Source organism: Glycine max, chromosome 6 (assembly GCF_000004515.6).
Source record: "Glycine max cultivar Williams 82 chromosome 6, Glycine_max_v4.0, whole genome shotgun sequence".
In the NCBI taxonomy this organism is placed as follows: Eukaryota; Viridiplantae; Streptophyta; class Magnoliopsida; order Fabales; family Fabaceae; genus Glycine; species Glycine max.
This window is the reverse complement of record NC_038242.2, coordinates 2,867,123-2,877,613: the sequence shown is the minus strand read 5'-3', so window position 1 is coordinate 2,877,613 and position 10,491 is coordinate 2,867,123. Positions and strand designations below refer to the sequence as shown.

Genomic DNA, 10,491 nt, shown 5'->3' with positions numbered 1-10,491 from the left:
AAGCACCAGTATTCATAATCTCAGTTCTCCCAACCCACACATCCAAATAATTTCAGCTCAAGGCCTCTCGCACTCTCTAAACATAATGGCCAATTCGAAGCTTGGGTTCAACTTCATGGTCAGTGCTATTTTTCTTTCCTTAATGACTTTTCATGGAACCTTTTCAGTTCAGGGAAGGCCACTGAAAATGGAGATCAAGGAGCAAGTCACAACCCACGAAAACATTATCGATGAAATAGCTAAAGCGGCAGAATATACTGCCACGTGGCACCGTCACACCTTAGAATTCGAAGACACCAAGAATCCACAATATGACGGCGTTACAAACGATTTCCAACCAACGGATCCAGGGCACAGTCCCGGTGCCGGCCATTCCTCCCCACACGCCAACATAGTTTCAATTTCAAAGCCATAAACGTATATTGTTCTCATGTGTGCATAGTCAATAATTAGTAATATATATGCATTTTTTACTTAAAAAATGTTACTCATATAACTAAAATCCTAATACCTCTCTCTCTTTTAAGGGGGAAAAGAGTAGTGGGTAAAGGATCTTTGAGAATTAATTTCCAGCTGTGATAAGCGTATAATAGAAAGGTGGAATACTTAAATTTAGGTGTATATAGAATAATAAGGTTGTTAATTTATGTTCTAGTTAAGGGATTAATTGTGTGTAAACTGTAAAGCTATCGCATACATATAGAAACGTACTCATAGTTACCTTCTTAGCCTATAGCCTTAAATATGTGTATCTGTAATTGTAAAATCGTAATATAGCTAGCTGCATCTCAACACCTCCCCCCTTCTTTCAATCTTTGTTGCCGTGTAACTATATATTTTACTATAAATAACAATGATGATGGTGATTTGGTGTATGTATTAATTAATCTTATTCTTTGAATATCATTTCTTTTTGTGTGACGCACAGGACAAAAAAATATTTAAACAAAAAAAACTAGTTGCAGACATTTCCTAGGAATAAAGTATACCCGATCCGGTGCATCTTGATATTTCTAGGAATGATAGAAAATAACCTGAAACAGGAATCCCTTAAAAAATTAAAATAATGCAATGGGAACAAAAAAATAATAGGGATCAAGGTTTTTTTTTTAATAGTAAGAATTGAATATGGATTCACAACACTCATGTAAATTGCTAACTAACTCAATTGAATATGGAATTGTTTTAATTGGTATAATGTTTTGCACGTCCATTTAATGAACATCTCACCTTTTCATAACAGCTACAACCAAGACAAATTGCACTATGAGTTTTTTTCAATTTGCACCGGAACAAATGTCTACATTTATGACAAATACTATTATAAATAAAAGTTGAAGACAAATAAAAGAGTAATAATCTATGTACTTTTTTATTTATCTTATGAAGTGAACATAGATATCAGAAATTTAAAATAACTTACATATTATTTAATCAATTGAGTTAAATTTTTTCTCCTTAATAACTTATATGCTAATAATATGAAAGATTTTTTTCATTATAAATCATAATATTTAATAAATTTGTTATTTTTTAAAATAATTATCTTAAAATTCTTACGAATGATTATTCTAACAGTACCTACAAATTAGTATATAAATAAAAAATGTTAGAGGAGACAAATTCTAAATTGAAATACCACAAAAATAATATAAAAAAATAAATACGACTATGTTTCAAAAAGGAAAAATTACTTAAAGTGGTAATATATGGAAAGTAACTAAAATACAATACACATCAAAAGATAAACTAAACAAACTAAAAAATGTGTTAAAAATAAAAAATAAAAGTACTAATAATAATTAATATATTTAATAATATTAAAATAAAAGGTTGACATGAAAAAATGATATTCTTTAAAAAATGAACTATTCTAGCATTATAGTATTTTAAAACTATAAAAAAATATGACAACATAAATTTAATAAAAAAGACAATATAAGTTTTAAAATTAAATAACATTATATTTTGGAATCAACTAAAATATTAGGAAAATAACACAGAAACATAATGAAATGAAAAATAAGTTTGCAATAATTATTAAAAACAAATATGTAAATTAAAAATAACAATTATTTGTTGAGACTAAAGATAATGCATCCATTAACGGTGTAAAGAAATATATTATCATTCATCAATGGTCATTTTTATTAACTTTTTTTAATAATTATTTTAAAAGTAATATCAACAAACGATGATATTTTATTAATTGACAATATAAAAAATTTACATTTACTGTACATCAAAATTAAAGTTTTATTTTTTTTGTTAGTTATTATTATGTTTAAATACGTTTTTGATTATTCTAATATACCACATTTTTTGTTTTGGTTCTCGTATTTTTTTTAAATGATCTTTATAAAATCTATTTATTTTATTTAGGTCCTCACTATTTAATTTTATTCTTTGTAATATATTTACTTTCCGTTTTAATCTCTATAATATTTCATTATGAGTTAGTCCTTTTTTTAATTAAAAATACTGGGAACAAAATAATTTTTTTTACTTATTACAACAAGGACAAAATGGAAAAAAAAATGTATATTGAGGATTATATATTTAAGTACCATTTTAAAAAGAATTTTATAAAAATAAAATTTTTAAAAAATAATATATTTCAAGAATAAAAATATATTTAATTTTTTTTATAAAAGTGAAATGAATGTGTGATAAGCCAAAGTAAAAGTATGAAATCCAGACACACGGATAGAATTTATAGACTTAGTAGTTATAACCCGTGGGATGCACGCGTATGTTGGTTTATTTTAAAATTTTGAAGTTATTATTTTAATGTATACTTGAAATAAATTTTAAAAATGTAATTGACATGAAATTTAACTTGTATTTGTAATTAGTGACTCTCTATTTTTTTTTTCAAGGAATCAATCAGTTATAAATTTTATTATTTTAAAATTTTGAAGTTATTATTTTAATGTATACTTAGAAATAAATGGAACAAATTCATAAATGTTCCTTAGAATGTTGCCACATTTGTCCTTTATTATTTTTGTAATTGATATGAAATTTAACTTGTATTTGTAATTAGTGACTTTCTATTTTTTTTCAAGGAATCAATCAGTTATAAATTTTAGAGGGTATATTTAAATAGGATTTTAAAAGATTTTTTTAAAAAAAGTATTGAAGTATTCCATAAAAAAAAATTAAATGATAGAAATAAATCATGTGGTATTAAACGAAGACAGTTAGGATTTTCTAAGAAAATTAATAAAATTTGGTATTTAATTAAAATTTGTTATAACTTAAAAAAAGTCTTCTCATATTAAAAAATCTGATATTTTTTAATGCACTTTCATCAATTAAATCAATTGATATGAAGCAAATACTATATACGAACTCAAAATAATTTTTAAAATATTTTCTACTTTCAAATATTTATGAGCATGAATCAATTTATTTAATTGATGCAAGTGGAGTCAATCAAAAGTAGGTAACGAATATATAAACAAAATAAAATTATATTTGATTGTAATTTTGATTGATTTCAAATAAAAAATTACGCAATTAATTTGAGATAAAAAAGGTTAGGTATATTTTAACCAGTACATTGACACATGTACTGACATGCGTAATCAACAATATGATACAATAATAAGTTAAAATTATCAAGTTTTTTCAATCTCCTGTTGTTTATATCGAAAACTCAAATTATCAACACAGATAAAAAGATCATAAGCTTCTATTTGATAACCAAAGAAAACACATGTACTCATATGTATTAAACAAAAACTATTATTCCACAAACAAAAAGAAAAATATTAACTAAAGATGACAAACAAAGAGTCATTGTATGAATTTGAAATAAAAAGCATTGATAAAATTCAACAGTCCAATTATCTATCTTTTATTTTGCTTTAATAAGTTTTGATAGAGTGTGAATTTCGAAAAATCAAATATTAAGATGGTCCGCTATCATATATTATATCGTGATTATTATCTTATAATCACTATTTACTTTACTTGAAATTTTTATTTATTATTTGATTATTTATTATTATAGTGAAAATAAAATTTAAGATTTAATGGAAAAATTAAATAAATTTAAAAATGAAAGAATGAAATTATTAAATCTATATTTATTATTTATAATTTAATTAATTAGAATTGATTTAATTATATTTAATTTGAGAATAAGTCAGATGTTATGTGTCAACTTCTAATTATTTGATATAATATATAAATAGATATAGATATATAGATTATCTTCATAATTTTATTTATTTTAATTTCTACATAGATTAGTAGTGTTATATTTTATAATATTTTCTTAAAAAATATCTGATATTTTTTTCTAAAAAAATAGAGAATTTCCTACTACGCTTGTGGCAGAGTAACATAATATGCACACGCAGCATAGATCTGTATCATAATCTAATTCCAAGACAATCTGGCATGCAGTAAGTTTTGTCTGTCATTAACTTCCCAACAACATAACCGTAAAAATTAAGTAATGCGAGGTTAAAGTTAAACTGACAAGTGCAAGCTTATACACACGACCGAATAAACTTAAAAATAATAATAAAAGAAAGAGAAATAAATTCCAGTGAGGAAAGAGGTGGCGGCGGATCCTGGAGAGAGAGAGGGAAGCCAAGTTAGCCAAGCATACTACTACTACTACTACTACTACTAGTGTTATTAATAGATCCAACGGTTGAAATCGAATCCCACCCCTTGATCCAACGGGAGAAAAGGCAACCGCGTTCACGAAGCCAACCCAAGAATCCGTCATCCTCATCTTCTCAAAATCCAGATTCAACCCTTTTCTCTCTCACCCCTCACTAACCAACTTGCCTCGCCTCTTTCTATTTTTTATTGCTTTTTCGTATTTTCGGTATTAGAAAACAAATTAACCAGAGAGAGGCGCTTGCCGTAACGCTAATTGTGAAAGAAGATGCAACCAACATCCAACGGCTCTGATTCGCAAGCGACGGAGCAGCGGACGCCGCCGCCCCAGTGGATGCCGATGCAGTACCCGGCAGCGGCGATGGTAATGCAGCACCACATGATGCCGCCTCAACATTACGCTCCTCCGCCGCCGCAGCCCTACATGGCCTACCACCACTACCAACAACAGCTGCCGCACGCCCTGCACGCGCACCATCAGGGATCCAGTGCCGAGAACAAGACCGTTTGGGTCGGCGATTTGCATCATTGGATGGACGAAAATTATCTCCACCGCTGTTTCGCTTCCAACGGCGAGGTTCTCTCTCTTCTCACAGAACACGTTAGCGCACACTGAATATAGTACTAGTGTTTTTCTTTTTTCACTGATTACTCTCTTTAGTTGTTTTATTCTAACGTAAAAACTGTTCTGTTCGGTTACTTCATGTGTATGACATGGATTTGCGTTTCTGTGTTATAATATGATATATGAGGTTTTAGTGTTTTAAATGGTTCGTTTTGATTGTGTCAACTTCGGCAATGTAAAAAGAAAGAGATGACGTTTATTTTATTTCTTTTTCCTTTGGTAATTCTGTAATTAAAAGGTGATAACGTTAAATACACACTAACACAATGGTACAGTACAAGAAGATCAGGATTGTGTGTTCCTTAAAATTGTGTCTGAAACCTTACATAAGGATAAGGAATAAATGTTGTGTTATAAAAGAAGTATTATTGGTTACTAGTGAACAGTTTAACTAGTTTGCATGAGATTATAAACTCAGACGTGAGTGTTGCATTTAATTATAAAAAATATGTAAGAGAATTAAGTTTCATTAATTTATCTGACGTTATGCTGGAATAAAGCAAAGATAAATCCTTTTTCAGTCTTGTTTTCTGCTTCTTGCTTATTCAATTAGCTCTACTATAATTTTTATTTTCTCACATTACAAGCTATGCATCAATTTAGGTGGTGCCATTTGATTCAATTTAATTAAATTAGAATAGATTGGAACTCTCTGTGGAATTAAGTGTCCGTGTGCACAAATCTGAACTCTTTGGTATGATCAAATTTTGATTTTGTAACATTTGAAGTATGAATAGTTTAGGCTTAAGCGATGAAGGTTTTAGGTACAGTTGTTGCTGTTAGCTAGTTTTAATTAAAGAAAGGCGATTTTAGCGTTCTTCCTCTGCTAGTGTTGTTTGATGAAAAGATAATCTGATTATTCAGAGATTTGCTTGCTACAATGGAAAATGGTTCCCTGAGCTTTTCAATTATTATTGTTCAATTTTGCAGATTTCCTCAATTAAGGTTATTCGCAATAAGCAGACTGGTCTATCAGAGGGTTATGGATTTGTGGAATTCTATTCACATGGCACAGCTGAGAAAGTTTTGCAGAATTATGCTGGGATATTGATGCCTAACACAGAGCAACCTTTCCGCCTTAACTGGGCAACATTTGGCACAGGAGACAAGCGTTCAGATAATGTTCCTGATCTTTCTATTTTTGTAGGAGATTTAGCTGCTGATGTTACAGATAGCATGTTGCATGAAACATTTTCTAATAGATACCCATCTGTTAAAGCTGCAAAAGTTGTTTTTGATGCCAATACTGGCCGTTCAAAGGGTTATGGTTTCGTCAGGTTTGGAGATGATGATGAGAGGTCTCAGGCTATGACTGAAATGAATGGTGTTTACTGTTCTAGCAGGCCTATGCGTATTGGTGCTGCAACTCCTAGGAAGACATCTGGCTACCAACAAGGTACGCCAAATCACAGAACTTGCTTGCTTCTCTTATCTGAAATTATGTTCTTTAAAATGAACACAAAAAAGGGTATTATACATTCAATTCAAAAAAAATATTCCTGGAATCTCTTAATATACATGTTTTCCCTTCTCAGTTGTCATTTTTTTTCTTCTTTTATAAACTGTTTTCTAAAACAATTCTACATTACTCAACAATCAATTATTCATCCTAAGTATATTTTGTTTTAAAAGTTGTTCAAAAAAAAAACAGAAAAAAGTTGGGTAATTTTTTCTCATTCTCTACTTCTGTTTTCTTTAGTGCTGTATTCAAGTGCTGAGGAGATAAACTTTCAAAAATGCCTAAAGGAAACAAACACTTTGAAATGTATTCAGAGATAAACAAATTTCAGAAAACAGAACTCTGTTTTTGTAAACAGTAAACAAACGAAACCTATGTCTCTCAAATTTAACTTTTACATTTGTTTGTCCTGTGCTTGCTGCTGCAAAAGTCTGAAGCATCTGTACTAGTTAGGTATTGATTTTCATCTCTTTATTTGTATAGGAAGTCAGTCAAATGGCATATCCAGCCAATCTGAAGCTGATTCTACAAACACAACTGTAAGCTTTTCTGCTTTTTTTATATATTATTATTAGGTTTTTTTTTCAGCCAAAAACGAAATTGATTTGTCACTATTTTTCTGTGGATTGATTCAATTATAGATATTTGTCGGAGGACTTGACTCTAATGTTACAGCTGAAGATCTTAAGCAACCATTCTCCCAGTATGGTGAGATAGTCTCTGTTAAAATACCTGTTGGAAAAGGATGTGGTTGTACAATTTGCAACAGTACTACTTCCGAGGCGTAGTTGTCTGTGCTTCGAAGAGATAACATGGTTTTTAATTAGCAATATGTCCACTGCATCAACCTTTTTCAGAAATAATGCTGAAGAGGCATTGCAGAAGCTAAATGGGACAACGATTGGCAAACAAATGGTTCGTCTTTCATGGGGCCGCAATCCAGCAAATAAGCAGGTAATCTCTCTCTCACTTTTCAATCATGCAGAGACACACATTCTCCTTGCCATTTTATCAGGTGTATTCCCTCCACCTTCGAATACAAGCAAAAATAAAACTAATTCATGTAAATTAAAAAAAAAAATAGTTAATAGTCATTTAATTTTACTAATATGATTTTAAAATAAGAAATACGTTTTCCCTAAATTGCTCTTCATTAAAACATTATATAAAGTATTTTGATTATTGTTTAATTAAATAGGATGAAATTAGTTATTTCCAATATTCCTTTTTAATTGTCAATTTTTTGTTTCTATTTATTTGTCATTTTTATATAACATTAATTACTGTTTTGTCTATTATATCCTTATTTTTTACTTAATTTGTAATTAATTTAGGCTCAAATATATTTTTAGTCTTTTAAGTTAGAGTCATTAAAACTCACAAAATGTTCTTTTTAGTCCTTTTTGCCCAATGTAAAATCAAACATGAAGTAAGATATTCACATTTTGTGATAATTTTTTACTATAAAAATTTGATTTTTCTATTTTCTATTTTAAAGTACACTTCTAGCCGCTAAAAAGATCACAATCAAGTTAGAAAAAATAATTGAAATTTCATTAACCTCTTTAAAAAATGTTTTTTTATTGATTTGATTCTGACAGATCCAAATTGTTAGAAAATTATATCTTAAAATATAAAATAGAAAATCAAACTGTAACATTAAAAAATGCAAAAAAAAAATTAATTTCTTATTTATTTCCTGCTTGGCTACACTTTGTAAAAGGACTAAAAAAAATATTTTACATATTTCAAAGAGTAAAATACAACTTTAAATTTAGAGGACTACAAAGAAAATGACACACATTTAAGGGATTAAAAACATATTTAAATCATTAAATTATACAATACATTTTATTGTGAAGTAGAAATGAAAAAAGAATAACATAGGAAATCTCATAACAGAAAATTTATTGCATTTAAAAATCTTAAAAAACAGATAAAAAGAAACCAATAATAATTGTTTATACTTTTTAGATCAACATACTTTTTTTTTTACTTTATTTGAGATAAAAGAGTATTAACTACATTAAACAAGTGTCATTAAATGACCCGTACCTCACTTATGTATGTTTGGCTGGGATGATGAAAATAATAAAGAAAATGAAAATAAAAAACATATATTTGAATTAAAATAGGACGTAAGTCATGTGAGTCTCATATGAAATTTATATTATTTTTTTCTGTATTTATCTTTCCCCCTAAACCAAATAGAGTCTTAATGTGGGACTGGATTCACTTATTTAGAGAAAGTCTTAAATATGAATATAGTCATGTAAGTTTATTTATTTTTTCAATTTTTTTCCTTCTAATTTTTTTTATTCATTTATAGTTCTTTTTTAAATTTGTGCTTTTTACTTTTGGTCATTGTAAGTTTTATATTCATTTTTAATCCTTGTAAGTTTATATTTTTTTTGCCTATGGGTCTAATTTCAGTTAGTTGATCAAGGTGTGTGAGTTATTGTAAATTTCTTAGGAATGATTAAAAAAATCTACTTTTCCAATTTTGGTCTCCTACAATATGTATTTACATAGACTAAAAAATAAAATGTTAAAAGAACTAAAATTAAAAATATACAAACTTATAATGATTAAAACTAAATAAAGAATTTATAAGAACCAAAATTAAAAAAGTGCAAACTTACATCAACTAAAAATGTAAAAAAAGCAAAAACAAAAAAACTTCCATCAACTAAAAATGAAAAAAAAAACTTAGAGGACCAAGACTAAAAAAATTTAAGAACTTACATGGACTAAAAATAATTGTTTTTTCCTTAAGATGGCTTTAATATATATATATATATATATATAATTTAAGCTTTTACAAACACCATTTTTGTATAAAGAGAATGGTTTGCTGTTAAAATCAATAAAGCATAGTGTGCTTGATAATCACTATATATAGGGAAAGGAAAGTATATTAACAAATCCTACTCGTGTATATATATTAACTTGTTTCTTAGAAACAAAAATATTATCAAGTTATAATTGTTAAAAGGTAAAACTTAAATAAAGTTTATTGTTTTTATCAAATGATGACACATGCATTTTACTTAAAATTCCTCAATAAATAAACCAATATTAGATTCTTGTTTTTATGCTTTCTAATGTATATTAAAGGAAGAGAATATTATTTAATGTTAGAACTCTCATATGTTATCGTTTGGATTGAGAACTTGATAACATTAATATTGTTATACATTGTATCCTTTATTAAATACTTTTAAGGGCATAATTCGTTGACATGTTTGTAATAAATAGATATTAGACATACACGAAAAAAGGGTATTTGCAATAAATATTATATATTATTTGAATAAGAGTGACAATATATATAATTTTCCAATAGTGAAGCGTTATCTATATAATCTATAACTAAAATAACAAAGTGATATACCCATTTGGTTTATACAATTTTTTTTAGGACTCTTCTACTCCAACTGTAACCACTTCTCTACTGTCATAAATGTTAGTTACTTTTCTCTCAATAAATAAATAATTTTTTACATGGTTAAGAAAACAACTTAATGTATTAGAGTTGTTTTGAATACTTTATGTATATATAAACAAATGATTTAATTAGGGTCATTATAGTTTTATCATTTATACTTTTTAATTTGAAAGTGATTTTTTTAGTCTCTATAATCTATATTTTAATTCTCTCTTAGTCCTTGTAGTTTAAAAGTGATATTTTTAGTTTTTATAATTTTCATTTTAATTTTTTTTAGTCTCTATAATTTAAAAGTGACTTTTTTAGTCTCTATATTAA

The 10,491-nt window shown here is 27.5% G+C and overlaps 2 protein-coding genes across 2 annotated transcripts in view; both read left to right on the top strand.

Moving 5' to 3' along the window:
- LOC100527693 (uncharacterized) lies at positions 1 to 881 on the top strand. The gene has a single exon (NM_001249155.3). It carries the CDS (start codon positions 86 to 88, stop codon positions 413 to 415), a length of 330 nt encoding a protein of 109 aa, NP_001236084.1. The 5' UTR covers positions 1 to 85; the 3' UTR covers positions 416 to 881.
- A 3,652-nt stretch (positions 882 to 4,533) lies between these two features.
- LOC100777830 (polyadenylate-binding protein RBP47C') overlaps positions 4,534 to 10,491 on the top strand; it is a 7,168-nt gene continuing 1,210 nt past the window's right edge. The window contains exons 1-6 of the mRNA XM_026128824.2: positions 4,534 to 5,218; positions 6,197 to 6,662; positions 7,209 to 7,264; positions 7,367 to 7,478; positions 7,514 to 7,529; positions 7,580 to 7,679. Coding sequence (XP_025984609.1) covers positions 4,910 to 5,218; positions 6,197 to 6,662; positions 7,209 to 7,264; positions 7,367 to 7,478; positions 7,514 to 7,529; positions 7,580 to 7,679 — 1,059 coding nt within the window. The 5' untranslated portion in view covers positions 4,534 to 4,909. The remainder of the gene's footprint in view (positions 5,219 to 6,196; positions 6,663 to 7,208; positions 7,265 to 7,366; positions 7,479 to 7,513; positions 7,530 to 7,579; positions 7,680 to 10,491) is intronic.

Coding starts and splice junctions, on each gene's coding strand:
- LOC100527693 (NM_001249155.3), top strand. CDS start 86: ATGGCCAATTCGAAGCTTGGGTTCAACTTCATGGTCAGTGCTATTTTT.